The following is a 21,618-nucleotide window of genomic DNA, read 5'->3' on the forward strand; positions in this document are numbered from 1 at the left end:
GTATGTATCCTCTCTCCCAGGTGGTCTGTTTCCGTATGTATCCTCTCTCCCAGGTGGTCTGTTTCAGTATGTGTCCTCTCTCCCAGGAGGTCTGTTTCAGTATGTGTCCTCTCCTCCAGGTGGTCTGTTTCAGTATGTATCCCCTCTCCCAGGTGGTCTGTTTCCGTATGTATCCTCTCTCCCAGGTGGTCTGTTTCAGTATGTGTCCTCTCCCAGGTGGTCTGTTTCAGTATGTGTCCTCTCCCCAGGTGGTCTGTTTCAGTATGTGTCCTCTCTCCCAGGAGGTCTGTTTCAGTATATGTCCTCTCCCCCAGGTGGTCTGTTTCAGTATGTGTCCTCTGCCCCAGGTGGTCTGTTTCAGTGTGTGTTCTCTCCCCCAGGTGGTCTGTTTCAGTATGTGTCCTCTCCCCCAGGTGGTCTGTTTCAGTGTGTGTTCTCTCCCCCAGGTGGTCTGTTTCAGTGTGTGTCCTCTCCCAGCCCACAGATGGTCTGTTTCAGTATGTGTCCTCTCCCCCAGGTGGTCTGTTTCAGTATGTGTCCTCTCCCCCAGGTGGTCTGTTACAGTGTGTGTCCTCTCCCCCAGGTGGTCTGTTTCAGTGTGTGTCCTCTCCCCCAGGTGGTCTGTTTCAGTATGTGTCCTCTCCTCCAGGTGGTCTTTTTCAGTATGTGTCCTCTCCCCCAGGTGGTCTGTTTCAGTATGTGTCCTCTCTCCCAGGTGGTCTGTTTCAGTATGTGTCCTCTCTTCCAGGTGGTCTGTTTCAGTGTGTGTCCTCTCTCCCAGGTGGTCTGTTTCAGTATGTGTCCTCTCTTCCAGGTGGTCTGTTTCAGTGTGTGTCCTCTCTTCCAGGTGGTCTGTTTCAGTGTGTGTCCTCTCTCCCAGGTGGTCTGTTTCAGTATGTGTCCTCTCTTCCAGGTGGTCTGTTTCAGTGTGTGTCCTCTCCCCCAGGTGGTCTGTTTCAGTATGTGTCCTCTCCCCCAGGTGGTATGTTTCAGTATGTGTCCTCTCCCCCAGGTGGTCTGTTTCAGTATGTGTCCTCTCCCAGGTGGTCTGTTTCAGTATATGTCCTCTCCCCCAGATGGTCTGTTTCAGTATGTGTCCTCTCTCCCAGGAGGTCTGTTTCAGTATGTGTCCTCTCCCCCAGGTGGTCTGTTTCAGTATATGTCCTCTCCCCCAGGAGGTCTGTTTCAGCATGTGTCCTCTCTCCCAGGAGGTCTGTTTCAGTATGTTTCCTCTCCCCCAGGAGGTCTGTTTCAGTATGTGTCCTCTCCCCCAGGTGGTCTGTTTCAGTATGTGTCCTCCCCCCCATCACAGGTGGTCTGTTTCAGTATGTGTCCTCTCCCACACCACAGGTGGTCTGTTTCAGTATGTGTCCTCTCCCACACAACAGGTGGTCTGTTTCAGTATGTGTCCTCTCCCCCAGGTGGTCTGTTTCAGTATGTGTCCTCTCCCCCAGGTGGTCTGTTTCAGTATGTGTCATCTCCCACACCACAGGTGGTCTGTTTCAGTATGTGTCCTAACCCCCAGGTGGTCTGTTTCAGTATGTGTCCTCTCTCCCAGGTGGTCTGTTTCAGTATGTGTCATCTCCCACACCACAGGTGGTCTGTTTCAGTATGTGTCCTAACCCCCAGGTGGTCTGTTTCAGTATGTTTCCTCTCTCCCAGGTGGTCTGTTTCAGTATGTGTTCTCTGCCAACCCACAGGTGGTCTGTTTCAGTATGTGTCCTCTCCCAGGTGGTCTGTTTCAGTATGTGTCCTCTCCCCCAGGTGGTCTGTTTCAGTATGTGTCCTCTCTCCCAGGTGGTCTGTTTCAGTATGTGTCCTCTCTCCAAGGTGGTCTGTTTCAGTATGTGTCCTCTCTCCCAGGTGGTCTGTTTCAGTATGTATCCTCTCTTCCAGGTGGTCTGTTTCAGTGTGTGTCCTCTCTCCCAGGTGGTCTGTTTCAGTATGTGTCCTCTCTTCCAGGTGGTCTGTTTCAGTGTGTGTCCTCTCTTCCAGGTGGTCTGTTTCAGTGTGTGTCCTCTCTCCCAGGTGGTCTGTTTCAGTATGTGTCCTCTCTTCCAGGTGGTCTGTTTCAGTATGTGTCCTCTCTTCCAGGTGGTCTGTTTCAGTGTGTGTCCTCTCTCCCAGGTGGTCTGTTTCAGTATGTGTCCTCTCTTCCAGGTGGTCTGTTTCAGTGTGTGTCCTCTCTTCCAGGTGGTCTGTTTCAGTGTGTGTCCTCTCTCCCAGGTGGTCTGTTTCAGTATGTGTCCTCTCTTCCAGGTGGTCTGTTTCAGTGTGTGTCCTCTCCCCCAGGTGGTCTGTTTCAGTATGTGTCCTCTCCCCCAGGTGGTATGTTTCAGTATGTGTCCTCTCCCCCAGGTTGTCTGTTTCAGTATGTGTCCTCTCCCAGGTGGTCTGTTTCAGTATATGTCCTCTCCCCCAGATGGTCTGTTTCAGTATGTGTCCTCTCTCCCAGGAGGTCTGTTTCAGTATGTGTCCTCTCCCCCAGGTGGTCTGTTTCAGTATATGTCCTCTCCCCCAGGAGGTCTGTTTCAGCATGTGTCCTCTCTCCCAGGAGGTCTGTTTCAGTATGTTTCCTCTCCCCCAGGAGGTCTGTTTCAGTATGTGTCCTCTCCCCCAGGTGGTCTGTTTCAGTATGTGTCCTCCCCCCCATCACAGGTGGTCTGTTTCAGTATGTGTCCTCTCCCACACCACAGGTGGTCTGTTTCAGTATGTGTCCTCTCCCACACAACAGGTGGTCTGTTTCAGTATGTGTCCTCTCCCCCAGGTGGTCTGTTTCAGTATGTGTCCTCTCCCCCAGGTGGTCTGTTTCAGTATGTGTCATCTCCCACACCACAGGTGGTCTGTTTCAGTATGTGTCCTAACCCCCAGGTGGTCTGTTTCAGTATGTGTCCTCTCTCCCAGGTGGTCTGTTTCAGTATGTGTCATCTCCCACACCACAGGTGGTCTGTTTCAGTATGTGTCCTAACCCCCAGGTGGTCTGTTTCAGTATGTTTCCTCTCTCCCAGGTGGTCTGTTTCAGTATGTGTTCTCTGCCAACCCACAGGTGGTCTGTTTCAGTATGTGTCCTCTCCCAGGTGGTCTGTTTCAGTATGTGTCCTCTCCCCCAGGTGGTCTGTTTCAGTATGTGTCCTCTCTCCCAGGTGGTCTGTTTCAGTATGTGTCCTCTCTCCAAGGTGGTCTGTTTCAGTATGTGTCCTCTCTCCCAGGTGGTCTGTTTCAGTATGTATCCTCTCTCCCAGGTGGTCTGTTTCCGTATGTATCCTCTCTCCCAGGTGGTCTGTTTCAGTATGTGTCCTCTCTCCCAGGAGGTCTGTTTCAGTATGTGTCCTCTCCTCCAGGTGGTTTGTTTCAGTATGTATCCCCTCTCCCAGGTGGTCTGTTTCCGTATGTATCCTCTCTCCCAGGTGGTCTGTTTCAGTATGTGTCCTCTCCCAGGTGGTCTGTTTCAGTATGTGTCCTCTCCCCCAGGTGGTCTGCTTCAGTATGTGTCCTCTCTCCCAGGAGGTCTGTTTCAGTATATGTCCTCTCCCCCAGGTGGTCTGTTTCAGTATGTGTCCTCTCTCCCAGGAGGTCTGTTTCAGTATGTGTCCTCTCCCAGGTGGTCTGTTTCAGTATATGTCCTCTCCCCCAGGTGGTCTGTTTCCGTATGTGTCCTCTCTCCCAGGTGGTCTGTTTCAGTATGTATCCTCTCTCCCAGGTGGTCTGTTTCAGTATGTATCCTCTCTCCCAGGTGGTCTGTTTCAGTATGTGTCCTCTCCCCAAGGGGGTCTGTTTCAGTATGTGTCCTCCCCCCCACCACAGGTGGTCTGTTTCAGTATGTGTCCTCTCCCACACCACAGGTGGTCTGTTTCAGTATGTGTCCTCTCCCCCAGGTGGTCTGTTTCAGTGTGTGTTCTCTCCCCCAGGTGGTCTGTTTCAGTGTGTGTCCTCTCCCAGCCCACAGGTGGTCTGTTTCAGTGTGTGTCCTCTCCCAGCCCACAGGTGGTCTGTTTCAGTATGTGTCCTCTCTCCCAGGTGGTCTGTTTCAGTATGTGTCCTCTCCCCCAGGTGGTCTGTTTCAGTATGTGTCCTCTCCCCAAGGGGGTCTGTTTCAGTATGTGTCCTCCCCCCCACCACAGGTGGTCTGTTTCAGTATGTGTCCTCTCCCACACCACAGGTGGTCTGTTTCAGTATGTGTCCTCTCCCCCAGGTGGTCTGTTTCAGTGTGTGTTCTCTCCCCCAGGTGGTCTGTTTCAGTGTGTGTCCTCTCCCAGCCCACAGGTGGTCTGTTTCAGTATGTGTCCTCTCTCCCAGGTGGTCTGTTTCAGTATGTGTCCTCTCCCCCAGGTGGTCTGTTTCAGTAAGTGTCCTCTCCCCCAGGTGGTCTGTTTCAGTATGTGTCCTCTCCCAGGTGGTCTGTTTCAGTATATGTCCTCTCCCCCAGGTGGTCTGTTTCAGTATGTGTCCTCTCTCCCAGGAGGTCTGTTTCAGTATGTGTCCTCTCCCCCAGGTGGTCTGTTTCAGTATGTATCCTCTCTCCCAGGTGGTCTGTTTCCGTATGTATCCTCTCCCCCAGGTGGTCTGTTTCAGTATGTGGCCTCTCTCCCAGGTGGTCTGTTTCAGTATGTGTCCTCTCCCAACCCACAGGTGGTCTGTTTCAGTATGTGTTATCTCCCCCAGGTGGTCTGTTTCAGTATGTGTCCTCTCCCCCAGGTGGTCTGTTTCAGTGTGTGTTCTCTCCCCCAGGTGGTCTGTTTCAGTATGTGGTCTGTTTCAGTGTGTGTTCTCTCCCCCAGGTGGTCTGTTTCAGTGTGTGTCCTCTCCCCCAGGTGGTCTGTTTCAGTGTGTGTTTTCTCCCCCAGGTGGTCTGTTTCAGTATGTTTCATCTCACCCAGGTGGTCTGTTTCAGTATGTGTCCTCTCCCAACCCACAGGTGGTCTGTTTCAGTATGTGTCCTCTCCCCCAGGTGGTCTGTTTCAGTATGTGTCCTCTCCCAGGTGGTCTGTTTCAGTATGTGTCCTCTCCCCCAGGTGGTCTGTTTCAGTATGTGTCCTCTCCCCCAGGAGGTCTGTTTCAGTATGTGTCCTCTCCCCCAGGGGGTCTGTTTCAGTATGTGTCCTCTCCGAGGTGGTCTGTTTCAGTATGTGTCCTCTCCCCCAGGTGGTCTGTTTCAGTGTGTGTTCTCTCCCCCAGGTGGTCTGTTTCAGTGTGTGTTCTCTCCCCCAGGTGGTCTGTTTCAGTGTGTGTCCTCTCCCAGCCCACAGATGGTCTGTTTCAGTATGTGTCCTCTCCCCCAGGTGGTCTGTTTCAGTATGTGTCCACTCCCCCAGGTGGTCTGTTACAGTGTGTGTCCTCTCCCCCAGGTGGTCTGTTTCAGTGTGTGTCCTCTCCCCCAGGTGGTCTGTTTCAGTATGTGTCCTCTCCTCCAGGTGGTCTTTTTCAGTATGTGTCCTCTCCCCCAGGTGGTCTGTTTCAGTATGTGTCCTCTCCCAGGTGGTCTGTTTCAGTATGTGTCCTCTCCCCCAGGTGGTCTGTTTCAGTATGTGTCCTCTCCCCCAGGAGGTCTGTTTCAGTATGTGTCCTCTCCCCCAGGGGGTCTGTTTCAGTATGTGTCCTCTCCGAGGTGGTCTGTTTCAGTATGTGTCCTCTCCCCCAGGTGGTCTGTTTCAGTGTGTGTTCTCTCCCCCAGGTGGTCTGTTTCAGTGTGTGTTCTCTCCCCCAGGTGGTCTGTTTCAGTGTGTGTCCTCTCCCAGCCCACAGATGGTCTGTTTCAGTATGTGTCCTCTCCCCCAGGTGGTCTGTTTCAGTATGTGTCCTCTCCCCCAGGTGGTCTGTTACAGTGTGTGTCCTCTCCCCCAGGTGGTCTGTTTCAGTGTGTGTCCTCTCCCCCAGGTGGTCTGTTTCAGTATGTGTCCTCTCCTCCAGGTGGTCTTTTTCAGTATGTGTCCTCTCCCCCAGGTGGTCTGTTTCAGTATGTGTCCTCTCTCCCAGGTGGTCTGTTTCAGTATGTGTCCTCTCTTCCAGGTGGTCTGTTTCAGTGTGTGTCCTCTCTCCCAGGTGGTCTGTTTCAGTATGTGTCCTCTCTTCCAGGTGGTCTGTTTCAGTGTGTGTCCTCTCTTCCAGGTGGTCTGTTTCAGTGTGTGTCCTCTCTCCCAGGTGGTCTGTTTCAGTATGTGTCCTCTCTTCCAGGTGGTCTGTTTCAGTGTGTGTCCTCTCCCCCAGGTGGTCTGTTTCAGTATGTGTCCTCTCCTCCAGGTGGTCTGTTTCAGTATGTGTCCTCTCCCCCAGGTGGTCTGTTTCAGTATGTGTCCTCTCCCCCAGGTGGTCTGTTTCAGTATGTGTCCTCTCCCCAAGGTGGTCTGTTTCAGTATGTGTCCTCTCTCCCAGGAGGTCTGTTTCAGTATGTTTCCTCTCCCCCAGGAGGTCTGTTTCAGTATGTGTCCTCTCCCCCAGGGGGTCTGTTTCAGTATGTGTCCTCTCCTTCAGGTGGTCTGTTTCAGTTTGTCCTCTCCAACAGGTGGTCTGTTTCAGTATGTGTCCTCTCCCCCAGGTGGTATGTTTCAGTATGTGTCCTCTCCCCCAGGTGGTCTGTTTCAGTATGTGTCCTCTCCCAGGTGGTCTGTTTCAGTATATGTCCTCTCCCCCAGGTGGTCTGTTTCAGTATGTGTCCTCTCTCCTAGGAGGTCTGTTTCAGTATGTGTCCTCTCCCCCAGGTGGTCTGTTTCAGTATATGTCCTCTCCCCCAGGAGGTCTGTTTCAGCATGTGTCCTCTCTCCCAGGAGGTCTGTTTCAGTATGTTTCCTCTCCCCCAGGAGGTCTGTTTCAGTATGTGTCCTCTCCCCCAGGAGGTCTGTTTCAGTATGTGTCCTCTCTCCTAGGAGGTCTGTTTCAATATGTGTCCCCCCCCCCCACCACAGGTGGTCTGTTTCAGTATGTGTCCTCTCCCACACCACAGGTGGTCTGTTTCAGTATGTGTCCTCTCCCACACAACAGGTGGTCTGTTTCAGTATGTGTCCTCTCCCACACCACAGGTGGTCTGTTTCAGTATGTGTCCTCTCCCACACAACAGGTGGTCTGTTTCAGTATGTGTCCTCTCCCCCAGGTGGTCTGTTTCAGTATGTGTCCTCTCTCCCAGGTGGTCTGTTTCAGTATGTGTCCTCTCCCCCAGGTGGTCTGTTTCAGTATGTGTCATCTCCCACACCACAGGTGGTCTGTTTCAGTATGTGTCCTCTCTCCCAGGTGGTCTGTTTCAGTATGTGTCCTAACCCCCAGGTGGTCTGTTTCAGTATGTGTCCTCTCTCCTAGGTGGTCTGTTTCAGTATGTGTCATCTCCCACACCACAGGTGGTCTGTTTCAGTATGTGTCCTAACCCCCAGGTGGTCTGTTTCAGTATGTGTCCTCTCCCCCAGGTCGTCTGTTTCAGTATGTGTCCTCTCTCCCAGGTGGTCTGTTTCAGTATGTGTCCTCTCTCCAAGGTGGTCTGTTTCAGTATGTATCCTCTCTCCCAGGTGGTCTGTTTCCGTATGTATCCTCTCTCCCAGGAGGTCTGTTTCAGTATGTGTCCTCTCCCCCAGGTGGTCTGTTTCAGTATGTATCCTCTCTCCCAGGTGGTCTGTTTCAGTATGTGTCCTCTCCCAGGTGGTCTGTTTCAGTATGTGTCCTCTCCCCCAGGTGGTCTGTTTCAGTATGTGTCCTCTCTCCCAGGAGGTCTGTTTCAGTATATGTCCTCTCCCCCAGGTGGTCTGTTTCAGTATGTGTCCTCTCTCCCAGGAGGTCTGTTTCAGTATGTGTCCTCTCCCAGGTGGTCTGTTTCAGTATATGTCCTCTCCCCCAGGTGGTCTGTTTCCGTATGTGTCCTCTCTCCCAGGTGGTCTGTTTCAGTATGTATCCTCTCTCCCAGGTGGTCTGTTTCAGTATGTGTCCTCTCCCCAAGGGGGTCTGTTTCAGTATGTGTCCTCCCCCCCACCACAGGTGGTCTGTTTCAGTATGTGTCCTCTCCCACACCACAGGTGGTCTGTTTCAGTATGTGTCCTTTCCCCCAGGTGGTCTGTTTCAGTGTGTGTTCTCTCCCCCAGGTGGTCTGTTTCAGTGTGTGTCCTCTCCCAGCCCACAGGTGGTCTGTTTCAGTATGTGTCCTCTCTCCCAGGTGGTCTGTTTCAGTATGTGTCCTCTCCCCCAGGTGGTCTGTTTCAGTAAGTGTCCTCTCCCCCAGGTGGTCTGTTTCACTATGTGTCCTCTCCCCCAGGTGGTCTGTTTCAGTATGTGTCCTCTCCCCCAGGTGGTATGTTTCAGTATGTGTCCTCTCCCCCAGGTGGTCTGTTTCAGTATGTGTCCTCTCCCAGGTGGTCTGTTTCAGTATATGTCCTCTCCCCCAGGTGGTCTGTTTCAGTATGTGTCCTCTCTCCCAGGAGGTCTGTTTCAGTATGTGTCCTCTCCCCCAGGTGGTCTGTTTCAGTATGTATCCTCTCTCCCAGGTGGTCTGTTTCCGTATGTATCCTCTCCCCCAGGTGGTCTGTTTCAGTATGTGGCCTCTCTCCCAGGTGGTCTGTTTCAGTATGTGTCCTCTCCCAACCCACAGGTGGTCTGTTTCAGTATGTGTTATCTCCCCCAGGTGGTCTGTTTCAGTATGTGTCCTCTCCCCCAGGTGGTCTGTTTCAGTGTGTGTTCTCTCCCCCAGGTGGTCTGTTTCAGTATGTGGTCTGTTTCAGTGTGTGTTCTCTCCCCCAGGTGGTCTGTTTCAGTGTGTGTCCTCTCCCCCAGGTGGTCTGTTTCAGTGTGTGTTTTCTCCCCCAGGTGGTCTGTTTCAGTATGTTTCATCTCACCCAGGTGGTCTGTTTCAGTATGTGTCCTCTCCCAACCCACAGGTGGTCTGTTTCAGTATGTGTCCTCTCCCCCAGGTTGTCTGTTTCAGTATGTGTCCTCTCCCAGGTGGTCTGTTTCAGTATGTGTCCTCTCCCCCAGGTGGTCTGTTTCAGTATGTGTCCTCTCCCCCAGGAGGTCTGTTTCAGTATGTGTCCTCTCCCCCAGGGGGTCTGTTTCAGTATGTGTCCTCTCCCAGGTGGTCTGTTTCAGTATGTGTCCTCTCCGAGGTGGTCTGTTTCAGTATGTGTCCTCTCCCCCAGGTGGTCTGTTTCAGTATGTGTCCTCTCCCCCAGGTGGTCTGTTTCAGTATGTATCTTCTCCCAGGTGGTCTGTTTTAGTATGTGTCCTCTCTCCCAGGTGGTCTGTTTCAGTATGTGTCCTCTCCCCCAGGTGGTCTGTTTCAGTATGTGTCCTCTGCCCCAGGTGGTCTGTTTCAGTGTGTGTTCTCTCCCCCAGGTGGTCTGTTTCAGTGTGTGTTCTCTCCCCCAGGTGGTCTGTTTCAGTATGTGTCCTCTCCCCCAGGTGGTCTGTTTCAGTGTGTGTTCTCTCCCCCAGGTGGTCTGTTTCAGTGTGTCCTCTCCCAGCCCACAGATGGTCTGTTTCAGTATGTGTCCTCTCCCCCAGGTGGTCTGTTTCAGTATGTGTCCTCTCCCCCAGGTGGTCTGTTACAGTGTGTGTCCTCTCCCCCAGGTGGTCTGTTTCAGTGTGTGTCCTCTCCCCCAGGTGGTCTGTTTCAGTATGTGTCCTCTCCTCCAGGTGGTCTGTTTCAGTGTGTGTCCTCTCTTCCAGGTGGTCTGTTTCAGTGTGTGTCCTCTCTCCCAGGTGGTCTGTTTCAGTATGTGTCCTCTCTTCCAGGTGGTCTGTTTCAGTGTGTGTCCTCTCCCCCAGGTGGTCTGTTTCAGTATGTGTCCTCTCCTCCAGGTGGTCTGTTTCAGTATGTGTCCTCTCCCCCAGGTGGTCTGTTTCAGTATGTGTCCTCTCCCCCAGGTGGTCTGTTTCAGTATGTGTCCTCTCTCCCAGGTGGTCTGTTTCAGTATGTGTCCTCTCCCCCAGGTGGTCTGATTCAGTATGTGTCCTCTCCCCGAGGTGGTCTGTTTCAGTATGTGTCCTCTCTCCCAGGTGGTCTGTTTCAGTATGTGTCCTCTCCCCCAGGTGGTCTGTTTCAGTAAGTGTCCTCTCCCCCAGGTGGTCTGTTTCACTATGTGTCCTCTCCCCCAGGTGGTCTGTTTCAGTATGTGTCCTCTCCCCCAGGTGGTATGTTTCAGTATGTGTCCTCTCCCCCAGGCTGTCTGTTTCAGTATGTGTCCTCTCCCAGGTGGTCTGTTTCAGTATAAGTCCTCTCCCCCAGGTGGTCTGTTTCAGTATGTGTCCTCTCTCCCAGGAGGTCTGTTTCAGTATGTGTCCTCTCCCCCAGGTGGTCTGTTTCAGTATGTATCCTCTCTCCCAGGTGGTCTGTTTCCGTATGTATCCTCTCCCCCAGGTGGTCTGTTTCAGTATGTGGCCTCTCTCCCAGGTGGTCTGTTTCAGTATGTGTCCTCTCCCAACCCACAGGTGGTCTGTTTCAGTATGTGTTATCTCCCCCAGGTGGTCTGTTTCAGTATGTGTCCTCTCCCCCAGGTGGTCTGTTTCAGTGTGTGTTCTCTCCCCCAGGTGGTCTGTTTCAGTATGTGGTCTGTTTCAGTGTGTGTTCTCTCCCCCAGGTGGTCTGTTTCAGTGTGTGTCCTCTCCCCCAGGTGGTCTGTTTCAGTGTGTGTTTTCTCCCCCAGGTGGTCTGTTTCAGTATGTTTCATCTCACCCAGGTGGTCTGTTTCAGTATGTGTCCTCTCCCAACCCCCAGGTGGTCTGTTTCAGTATGTATCCTCTCTCCCAGGTGGTCTGTTTCAGTATGTGTCCTCTCCCCAAGGGGGTCTGTTTCAGTATGTATCCCCCCCCCCACCACAGGTGGTCTGTTTCAGTATGTGTCCTCTCCCACACCACAGGTGGTCTGTTTCAGTATGTGTCCTTTCCCCCAGGTGGTCTGTTTCAGTGTGTGTTCTCTCCCCCAGGTGGTCTGTTTCAGTGTGTGTCCTCTCCCAGCCCACAGGTGGTCTGTTTCAGTATGTGTCCTCTCTCCCAGGTGGTCTGTTTCAGTATGTGTCCTCTCCCCCAGGTGGTCTGTTTCAGTAAGTGTCCTCTCCCCCAGGTGGTCTGTTTCACTATGTGTCCTCTCCCCCAGGTGGTCTGTTTCAGTATGTGTCCTCTCCCCCAGGTGGTATGTTTCAGTATGTGTCCTCTCCCCCAGGTGGTCTGTTTCAGTATGTGTCCTCTCCCAGGTGGTCTGTTTCAGTATATGTCCTCTCCCCCAGGTGGTCTGTTTCAGTATGTGTCCTCTCTCCCAGGAGGTCTGTTTCAGTATGTGTCCTCTCCCCCAGGTGGTCTGTTTCAGTATGTATCCTCTCTCCCAGGTGGTCTGTTTACGTATGTATCCTCTCCCCCAGGTGGTCTGTTTCAGTATGTGGCCTCTCTCCCAGGTGGTCTGTTTCAGTATGTGTCCTCTCCCAACCCACAGGTGGTCTGTTTCAGTATGTGTTATCTCCCCCAGGTGGTCTGTTTCAGTATGTGTCCTCTCCCCCAGGTGGTCTGTTTCAGTGTGTGTTCTCTCCCCCAGGTGGTCTGTTTCAGTATGTGGTCTGTTTCAGTGTGTGTTCTCTCCCCCAGGTGGTCTGTTTCAGTGTGTGTCCTCTCCCCCAGGTGGTCTGTTTCAGTGTGTGTTTTCTCCCCCAGGTGGTCTGTTTCAGTATGTTTCATCTCACCCAGGTGGTCTGTTTCAGTATGTGTCCTCTCCCAACCCACAGGTGGTCTGTTTCAGTATGTGTCCTCTCCCCCAGGTGGTCTGTTTCAGTATGTGTCCTCTCCCCCAGGAGGTCTGTTTCAGTATGTGTCCTCTCCCCCAGGGGGTCTGTTTCAGTATGTGTCCTCTCCCAGGTGGTCTGTTTCAGTATGTGTCCTCTCCGAGGTGGTCTGTTTCAGTATGTGTCCTCTCCCCCAGGTGGTCTGTTTCAGTATGTGTCCTCTCCCCGAGGTGGTCTGTTTCAGTATGTATCTTCTCCCAGGTGGTCTGTTTTAGTATGTGTCCTCTCTCCCAGGTGGTCTGTTTCAGTATGTGTCCTCTCCCCCAGGTGGTCTGTTTCAGTATGTGTCCTCTGCCCCAGGTGGTCTGTTTCAGTGTGTGTTCTCTCCCCCAGGTGGTCTGTTTCAGTGTGTGTTCTCTCCCCCAGGTGGTCTGTTTCAGTATGTGTCCTCTCCCCCAGGTGGTCTGTTTCAGTGTGTGTTCTCTCCCCCAGGTGGTCTGTTTCAGTGTGTCCTCTCCCAGCCCACAGATGGTCTGTTTCAGTATGTGTCCTCTCCCCCAGGTGGTCTGTTTCAGTATGTGTCCTCTCCCCCAGGTGGTCTGTTACAGTGTGTGTCCTCTCCCCCAGGTGGTCTGTTTCAGTGTGTGTCCTCTCCCCCAGGTGGTCTGTTTCAGTATGTGTCCTCTCCTCCAGGTGGTCTTTTTCAGTATGTGTCCTCTCCCCCAGGTGGTCTGTTTCAGTATGTGTCCTCTCTCCCAGGTGGTCTGTTTCAGTATGTGTCCTCTCTCCCAGGTGGTCTGTTTCAGTATGTGTCCTCTCTTCCAGGTGGTCTGTTTCAGTGTGTGTCCTCTCTCCAAGGTGGTCTGTTTCAGTATGTGTCCTCTCTTCCAGGTGGTCTGTTTCAGTGTGTGTCCTCTCTTCCAGGTGGTCTGTTTCAGTGTGTGTCCTCTCTCCCAGGTGGTCTGTTTCAGTATGTGTCCTCTCTTCCAGGTGGTCTGTTTCAGTGTGTGTCCTCTCCCCCAGGTGGTCTGTTTCAGTGTGTGTCCTCTCCTCCAGGTGGTCTGTTTCAGTATGTGTCCTCTCCCCCAGGTGGTCTGTTTCAGTATGTGTCCTCTCTCCCAGGTGGTCTGTTTCAGTATGTGTCCTCTCCCCCAGGTGGTCTGATTCAGTATGTGTCCTCTCCCCGAGGTGGTCTGTTTCAGTATGTGTCCTCTCTCCCAGGTGGTCTGTTTCAGTATGTGTCCTCTCCCCCAGGTGGTCTGTTTCAGTAAGTGTCCTCTCCCCCAGGTGGTCTGTTTCACTATGTGTCCTCTCCCCCAGGTGGTCTGTTTCAGTATGTGTCCTCTCCCCCAGGTGGTATGTTTCAGTATGTGTCCTCTCCCCCAGGCTGTCTGTTTCAGTATGTGTCCTCTCCCAGGTGGTCTGTTTCAGTATAAGTCCTCTCCCCCAGGTGGTCTGTTTCAGTATGTGTCCTCTCTCCCAGGAGGTCTGTTTCAGTATGTGTCCTCTCCCCCAGGTGGTCTGTTTCAGTATGTATCCTCTCTCCCAGGTGGTCTGTTTCCGTATGTATCCTCTCCCCCAGGTGGTCTGTTTCAGTATGTGGCCTCTCTCCCAGGTGGTCTGTTTCAGTATGTGTCCTCTCCCCCAGGTGGTCTGTTACAGTGTGTGTCCTCTCCCCCAGGTGGTCTGTTTCAGTGTGTGTCCTCTCCCCCAGGTGGTCTGTTTCAGTATGTGTCCTCTCCTCCAGGTGGTCTGTTTCAGTGTGTGTCCTCTCTTCCAGGTGGTCTGTTTCAGTGTGTGTCCTCTCTCCCAGGTGGTCTGTTTCAGTATGTGTCCTCTCTTCCAGGTGGTCTGTTTCAGTGTGTGTCCTCTCCCCCAGGTGGTCTGTTTCAGTATGTGTCCTCTCCTCCAGGTGGTCTGTTTCAGTATGTGTCCTCTCCCCCAGGTGGTCTGTTTCAGTATGTGTCCTCTCCCCCAGGTGGTCTGTTTCAGTATGTGTCCTCTCTCCCAGGTGGTCTGTTTCAGTATGTGTCCTCTCCCCCAGGTGGTCTGATTCAGTATGTGTCCTCTCCCCGAGGTGGTCTGTTTCAGTATGTGTCCTCTCTCCCAGGTGGTCTGTTTCAGTATGTGTCCTCTCTCCCAGGTGGTCTGTTTCAGTATGTGTCCTCTCCCCCAGGTGGTCTGTTTCAGTAAGTGTCCTCTCCCCCAGGTGGTCTGTTTCACTATGTGTCCTCTCCCCCAGGTGGTCTGTTTCAGTATGTGTCCTCTCCCCCAGGTGGTATGTTTCAGTATGTGTCCTCTCCCCCAGGCTGTCTGTTTCAGTATGTGTCCTCTCCCAGGTGGTCTGTTTCAGTATAAGTCCTCTCCCCCAGGTGGTCTGTTTCAGTATGTGTCCTCTCTCCCAGGAGGTCTGTTTCAGTATGTGTCCTCTCCCCCAGGTGGTCTGTTTCAGTATGTATCCTCTCTCCCAGGTGGTCTGTTTCCGTATGTATCCTCTCCCCCAGGTGGTCTGTTTCAGTATGTGGCCTCTCTCCCAGGTGGTCTGTTTCAGTATGTGTCCTCTCCCAACCCACAGGTGGTCTGTTTCAGTATGTGTTATCTCCGCCAGGTGGTCTGTTTCAGTATGTGTCCTCTCCCCCAGGTGGTCTGTTTCAGTGTGTGTTCTCTCCCCCAGGTGGTCTGTTTCAGTATGTGGTCTGTTTCAGTGTGTGTTCTCTCCCCCAGGTGGTCTGTTTCAGTGTGTGTCCTCTCCCCCAGGTGGTCTGTTTCAGTGTGTGTTTTCTCCCCCAGGTGGTCTGTTTCAGTATGTTTCATCTCACCCAGGTGGTCTGTTTCAGTATGTGTCCTCTCCCAACCCACAGGTGGTCTGTTTCAGTATGTATCCTCTCTCCCAGGTGGTCTGTTTCAGTATGTGTCCTCTCCCCAAGGGGGTCTGTTTCAGTATGTATCCTCCCCCCCACCACAGGTGGTCTGTTTCAGTATGTGTCCTCTCCCACACCACAGGTGGTCTGTTTCAGTATGTGTCCTTTCCCCCAGGTGGTTTCTCTCCCCCAGGTGGTCTGTTTCAGTGTGTGTCCTCTCCCAGCCCACAGGTGGTCTGTTTCAGTATGTGTCCTCTCTCCCAGGTGGTCTGTTTCAGTATGTGTCCTCTCCCCCAGGTGGTCTGTTTCAGTAAGTGTCCTCTCCCCCAGGTGGTCTGTTTCACTATGTGTCCTCTCCCCCAGGTGGTCTGTTTCAGTATGTGTCCTCTCCCCCAGGTGGTATGTTTCAGTATGTGTCCTCTCCCCCAGGTGGTCTGTTTCAGTATGTGTCCTCTCCCAGGTGGTCTGTTTCAGTATATGTCCTCTCCCCCAGGTGGTCTGTTTCAGTATGTGTCCTCTCTCCCAGGAGGTCTGTTTCAGTATGTGTCCTCTCCCCCAGGTGGTCTGTTTCAGTATGTATCCTCTCTCCCAGGTGGTCTGTTTCCGTATGTATCCTCTCCCCCAGGTGGTCTGTTTCAGTATGTGGCCTCTCTCCCAGGTGGTCTGTTTCAGTATGTGTCCTCTCCCAACCCACAGGTGGTCTGTTTCAGTATGTGTTATCTCCCCCAGGTGGTCTGTTTCAGTATGTGTCCTCTCCCCCAGGTGGTCTGTTTCAGTGTGTGTTCTCTCCCCCAGGTGGTCTGTTTCAGTATGTGGTCTGTTTCAGTGTGTGTTCTCTCCCCCAGGTGGTCTGTTTCAGTGTGTGTCCTCTCCCCCAGGTGGTCTGTTTCAGTGTGTGTTTTCTCCCCCAGGTGGTCTGTTTCAGTATGTTTCATCTCACCCAGGTGGTCTGTTTCAGTATGTGTCCTCTCCCAACCCACAGGTGGTCTGTTTCAGTATGTGTCCTCTCCCCCAGGTTGTCTGTTTCAGTATGTGCCCTCTCCCAGGTGGTCTGTTTCAGTATGTGTCCTCTCCCCCAGGTGGTCTGTTTCAGTATGTGTCCTCTCCCCCAGGAGGTCTGTTTCAGTATGTGTCCTCTCCCCCAGGGGGTCTGTTTCAGTATGTGTCCTCTCCCAGGTGGTCTGTTTCAGTATGTGTCCTCTCCGAGGTGGTCTGTTTCAGTATGTGTCCTCTCCCCCAGGTGGTCTGTTTCAGTATGTGTCCTCTCCCCGAGGTGGTCTGTTTCAGTATGTATCTTCTCCCAGGTGGTCTGTTTTAGTATGTGTCCTCTCTCCCAGGTGGTCTGTTTCAGTATGTGTCCTCTCCCCCAGGTGGTCTGTTTCAGTATGTGTCCTCTGCCCCAGGTGGTCTGTTTCAGTGTGTGTTCTCTCCCCCAGGTGGTCTGTTTCAGTGTGTGTTCTCTCCCCCAGGTGGTCTGTTTCAGTATGTGTCCTCTCCCCCAGGTGGTCTGTTTCAGTGTGTGTTCTCTCCCCCAGGTGGTCTGTTTCAGTGTGTCCTCTCCCAGCCCACAGATGGTCTGTTTCAGTATGTGTCCTCTCCCCCAGGTGGTCTGTTTCAGTATGTGTCCTCTCCCCCAGGTGGTCTGTTACAGTGTGTGTCCTCTCCCCCAGGTGGTCTGTTTCAGTGTGTGTCCTCTCCCCCAGGTGGTCTGTTTCAGTATGTGTCCTCTCCTCCAGGTGGTCTTTTTCAGTATGTGTCCTCTCCCCCAGGTGGTCTGTTTCAGTATGTGTCCTCTCTCCCAGGTGGTCTGTTTCAGTATGTGTCCTCTCTCCCAGGTGGTCTGTTTCAGTATGTGTCCTCTCTTCCAGGTGGTCTGTTTCAGTGTGTGTCCTCTCTCCAAGGTGGTCTGTTTCAGTATGTGTCCTCTCTTCCAGGTGGTCTGTTTCAGTGTGTGTCCTCTCTTCCAGGTGGTCTGTTTCAGTGTGTGTCCTCTCTCCCAGGTGGTCTGTTTCAGTATGTGTCCTCTCTTCCAGGTGGTCTGTTTCAGTATGTGTCCTCTCCCCCAGGTGGTCTGTTTCAGTATGTGTCCTCTCCCCCAGGTGGTCTGTTTCAGTATGTGTCCTCTCTCCCAGGTGGTCTGTTTCAGTATGTGTCCTCTCCCCCAGGTGGTCTGATTCAGTATGTGTCCTCTCCCCGAGGTGGTCTGTTTCAGTATGTGTCCTCTCTCCCAGGTGGTCTGTTTCAGTATGTGTCCTCTCCCCCAGGTGGTCTGTTTCAGTATGTATCCTCTCTCCCAGGTGGTCTGTTTCCGTATGTATCCTCTCCCCCAGGTGGTCTGTTTCAGTATGTGGCCTCTCTCCCAGGTGGTCTGTTTCAGTATGTGTCCTCTCCCAACCCACAGGTGGTCTGTTTCAGTATGTGTTATCTCCCCCAGGTGGTCTGTTTCAGTATGTGTCCTCTCCCCCAGGTGGTCTGTTTCAGTGTGTGTTCTCTCCCCCAGGTGGTCTGTTTCAGTATGTGGTCTGTTTCAGTGTGTGTTCTCTCCCCCAGGTGGTCTGTTTCAGTGTGTGTCCTCTCCCCCAGGTGGTCTGTTTCAGTGTGTGTTTTCTCCCCCAGGTGGTCTGTTTCAGTATGTTTCATCTCACCCAGGTGGTCTGTTTCAGTATGTGTCCTCTCCCAACCACAGGTGGTCTGTTTCAGTATGTGTCCTCTCCCCCAGGTTGTCTGTTTCAGTATGTGTCCTCTCCCAGGTGGTCTGTTTCAGTATGTGTCCTCTCCCCCAGGTGGTCTGTTTCAGTATGTGTCCTCTCCCCCAGGAGGTCTGTTTCAGTATGTGTCCTCTCCCCCAGGGGGTCTGTTTCAGTATGTGTCCTCTCCCAGGTGGTCTGTTTCAGTATGTGTCCTCTCCGAGGTGGTCTGTTTCAGTATGTGTCCTCTCCCCCAGGTGGTCTGTTTCAGTATGTGTCCTCTCCCCCAGGTGGTCTGTTTCAGTATGTGTCCTCTCCCCCAGGTGGTCTGTTTCAGTATGTATCTTCTCCCAGGTGGTCTGTTTTAGTATGTGTCCTCTCTCCCAGGTGGTCTGTTTCAGTATGTGTCCTCTCCCCCAGGTGGTCTGTTTCAGTATGTGTCCTCTGCCCCAGGTGGTCTGTTTCAGTGTGTGTTCTCTCCCCCAGGTGGTCTGTTTCAGTGTGTGTTCTCTCCCCCAGGTGGTCTGTTTCAGTATGTGTCCTCTCCCCCAGGTGGTCTGTTTCAGTGTGTGTTCTCTCCCCCAGGTGGTCTGTTTCAGTGTGTCCTCTCCCAGCCCACAGATGGTCTGTTTCAGTATGTGTCCTCTCCCCCAGGTGGTCTGTTTCAGTATGTGTCCTCTCCCCCAGGTGGTCTGTTACAGTGTGTGTCCTCTCCCCCAGGTGGTCTGTTTCAGTGTGTGTCCTCTCCCCCAGGTGGTCTGTTTCAGTATGTGTCCTCTCCTCCAGGTGGTCTTTTTCAGTATGTGTCCTCTCCCCCAGGTGGTCTGTTTCAGTATGTGTCCTCTCTCCCAGGTGGTCTGTTTCAGTATGTGTCCTCTCTCCCAGGTGGTCTGTTTCAGTATGTGTCCTCTCTTCCAGGTGGTCTGTTTCAGTGTGTGTCCTCTCTCCCAGGTGGTCTGTTTCAGTATGTGTCCTCTCTTCCAGGTGGTCTGTTTCAGTGTGTGTCCTCTCTCCCAGGTGGTCTGTTTCAGTATGTGTCCTCTCTTCCAGGTGGTCTGTTTCAGTGTGTGTCCTCTCCCCCAGGTGGTCTGTTTCAGTATGTGTCCTCTCCTCCAGGTGGTCTGTTTCAGTATGTGTCCTCTCCCCCAGGTGGTCTGTTTCAGTATGTGTCCTCTCCCCAAGGTGGTCTGTTTCAGTATGTGTCCTCTCCTCCAGGTGGTCTTTTTCAGTATGTGTCCTCTCCCCCAGGTGGTCTGTTTCAGTATGTGTCCTCTCTCCCAGGTGGTCTGTTTCAGTATGTGTCCTCTCTTCCAGGTGGTCTGTTTCAGTGTGTGTCCTCTCCCCCAGGTGGTCTGTTTCAGTATGTGTCCTCTCCTCCAGGTGGTCTTTTTCAGTATGTGTCCTCTCCCCCAGGTGGTCTGTTTCAGTATGTGTCCTCTCTCCCAGGTGGTCTGTTTCAGTATGTGTCCTCTCTCCCAGGTGGTCTGTTTCAGTATGTGTCCTCTCTTCCAGGTGGTCTGTTTCAGTGTGTGTCCTCTCTCCCAGGTGGTCTGTTTCAGTGTGTGTCCTCTCCCCCAGGTGGTCTGTTTCAGTATGTGTCCTCTCCCCCAGGTGGTCTGTTTCAGTATGTGTCCTCTCCCCCAGGTGGTCTGTTTCAGTATGTGTCCTCTCCCCCAGGTGGTCTGTTTCAGTATGTGTCCTCTCCCCCAGGGGGTCTGTTTCAGTATGTGTCCTCTCCCCCAGGTGGTCTGTTTCAGTATGTGTCCTCTCCCCCAGGTGGTCTGTTTCAGTATGTGTCCTCTCCTCCAGGTGGTCTTTTTCAGTATGTGTCCTCTCGCACAGGTGGTCTGTTTCAGTATGTGTTCTCTCCCCCAGGGGGTCTGTTTCGATACGTGTCGGGGGCCAACTACTTTGGTGAAATTGTGGAGTGGTTTGGCTACGCCATGGCAACCTGGTCGCTGACTACCTTCTCCTTTGCCTTCTGCAGCATGTGCTTTATTGGACGACGGGCAGTCCACCATCACAGGTACACGAGGCAGACGTAATCTACACAGGCTACAGCACCATAATCTACACAGGCTACAGCACCATAATCTATACAGGCTACAGCACCATAATCTATACAGGCTACAGCACCATAATCTATACAGGCTACAGCACCATAATCTATACAGGTACACGAGGCAGACGTAATCTACACAGGCTACAGCACCATAATCTATACAGGCTACAGCACCATAATCTATACAGGCTACAGCACCATAATCTATACAGGCTACAGCACCATAATCTATACAGGCTACAGCACCATAATCTATACAGGCTACAGCACCATAATCTATACAGGTACACGAGGCAGACGTAATCTATACAGGCTACAGCACCATAATCTATACAGGTACACGAGGCAGACGTAATCTATACAGGATACAGCACCATAATCTATACAGGTCACATCACCATGATCTACAAAGGCTACAACAACGTAATCTACACAGGCTACAGCACCATAATCTATACAGACTACAGCAACATAATCTTTACAGGTCACATCACCATGATCTACAAAGGCTACAGCAACGTAATCTATACAGGCTCTAACACTAGATCACCATAATCTATACAGGCAACAGCACCATAATCTATACAGACTACAGCACCCTAATCTATACAGGCTACAGCACCATAATCTATACAGGCTCTAACACTCGATCACCATAATCTATACAGGCTACAGCACCATAATCTATACAGGCTACAGCACCATAATCTATACAGGCTACAGCACCATAATCTATACAGGCTACAGCACCATAATCTATACAGGTTACAGCACCATAATCTATACAGGTTACAGCACCATAATCTATACAGGCTCTAACACTAGAGCACCATAATCTATACAGGCTCTAACACTAGAGCACCATAATCTATACAGGCTACAGCACCATAATCTATACAGGCTCTAACACTAGAGCACCATAATCTATACAGGCTACAGCACCATAATCTATACAGGCTACAGCACCATAATCTATACAGGCTACAGCACCATAATCTATACAGGCTACAGCAAAATAATCTATACAGGTTATGGCACCATAATCTATACAGGCTACAGCACCATAATCTATACAGGCTACAGCACCATAATCTACACAGGTTATAGCATTACAAATAGCACCCTATTCAATATGTGGTCCTCTGGTCAAACGTAGTGCAGTACTTTATGTAAGGAATAGTGTGCCATTTGGGACGAAGTCCAGATATGATCAAATTAGCTGTAGATAGACGGTAGAGATCTACCTAGATATCTACACATAGACGGTAGAGATCTACCTAGATATCTACATATAGACAGTAGAGATCTACCTAGATATCTACATATAGACGGTAGAGATCTACCTAGATATCTACATATAGACAGTAGAGATCTACCTAGATATCTACATATAGACAATATAGATCTACCTAGATATCTACATATAGACAGTAGAGATCTACCTAGATATCTACATATAGACAGTAGAGACCTACCTAGATATCTACATATAGACAGTAGAGATCTACCTAGATATCTACATATAGACAGTAGAGATCTACCTAGATATCTACATATAGACAGTAGAGATCTACCTAGATATCTACATATAGACAGTAGAGACCTACCTAGATATCTACATATAGACAGTAGAGATCTACCTAGATATCTACATATAGACAGTAGAGACCTACCTAGATATCTACATATAGACAGTAGAGACCTACCTAGATATCTACATATAGACAGTAGAGATCTACCTAGATATCTACATATAGACAGTAGAGATCTACCTAGATATCTACATATAGACAGAGATCTACCTAGATATCTACATATAGACAGTAGAGATCTACCTAGATATCTACAGATAGACGGTAGAGATCTACATATAGACAGTAGAGACCTACCTAGATATCTACATATAGACAGTAGAGATCTACCTAGATATCTACATATAGACAGTAGAGATCTACCTAGATATCTACATATAGACAGTAGAGAGCTACCTAGATATCTACATATAGACAGTAGAGATCTACCTAGATATCTACATATAGACAGAGATCTACCTAGATATCTACATATAGACAGTAGAGATCTACCTAGATATCTACATATAGACAGAGAGACCTACCTAGATATCTACAGATAGACGGTAGAGATCTACATATAGACAGTAGAGACCTACCTAGATATCTACATATAGACAGAGATCTACCTAGATATCTACATATAGACAGTAGAGATCTACCTAGATATCTACATATAGACAGTAGAGACCTACCTAGATATCTACATATAGACAGAGATCTACCTAGATATCTACATATAGACAGTAGAGATCTACCTAG

General features: G+C 51.2%; 1 protein-coding gene across 1 annotated transcript in view; it reads left to right on the forward strand.

Moving 5' to 3' along the window:
• LOC139367872 (3-oxo-5-alpha-steroid 4-dehydrogenase 2-like) overlaps window positions 1-21,618 on the forward strand; it is an 87,389-nt gene that overhangs the window by 57,183 nt on the left and 8,588 nt on the right. Inside the window, exon 4 of the mRNA XM_071106220.1 lies at window positions 19,099-19,249. Coding sequence (XP_070962321.1) covers window positions 19,099-19,249 — 151 coding nt within the window. The remainder of the gene's footprint in view (window positions 1-19,098; window positions 19,250-21,618) is intronic.

This window comes from Oncorhynchus clarkii, chromosome 16, assembly GCF_045791955.1.
Source record: "Oncorhynchus clarkii lewisi isolate Uvic-CL-2024 chromosome 16, UVic_Ocla_1.0, whole genome shotgun sequence".
Taxonomy (NCBI): Eukaryota; Metazoa; Chordata; class Actinopteri; order Salmoniformes; family Salmonidae; genus Oncorhynchus; species Oncorhynchus clarkii.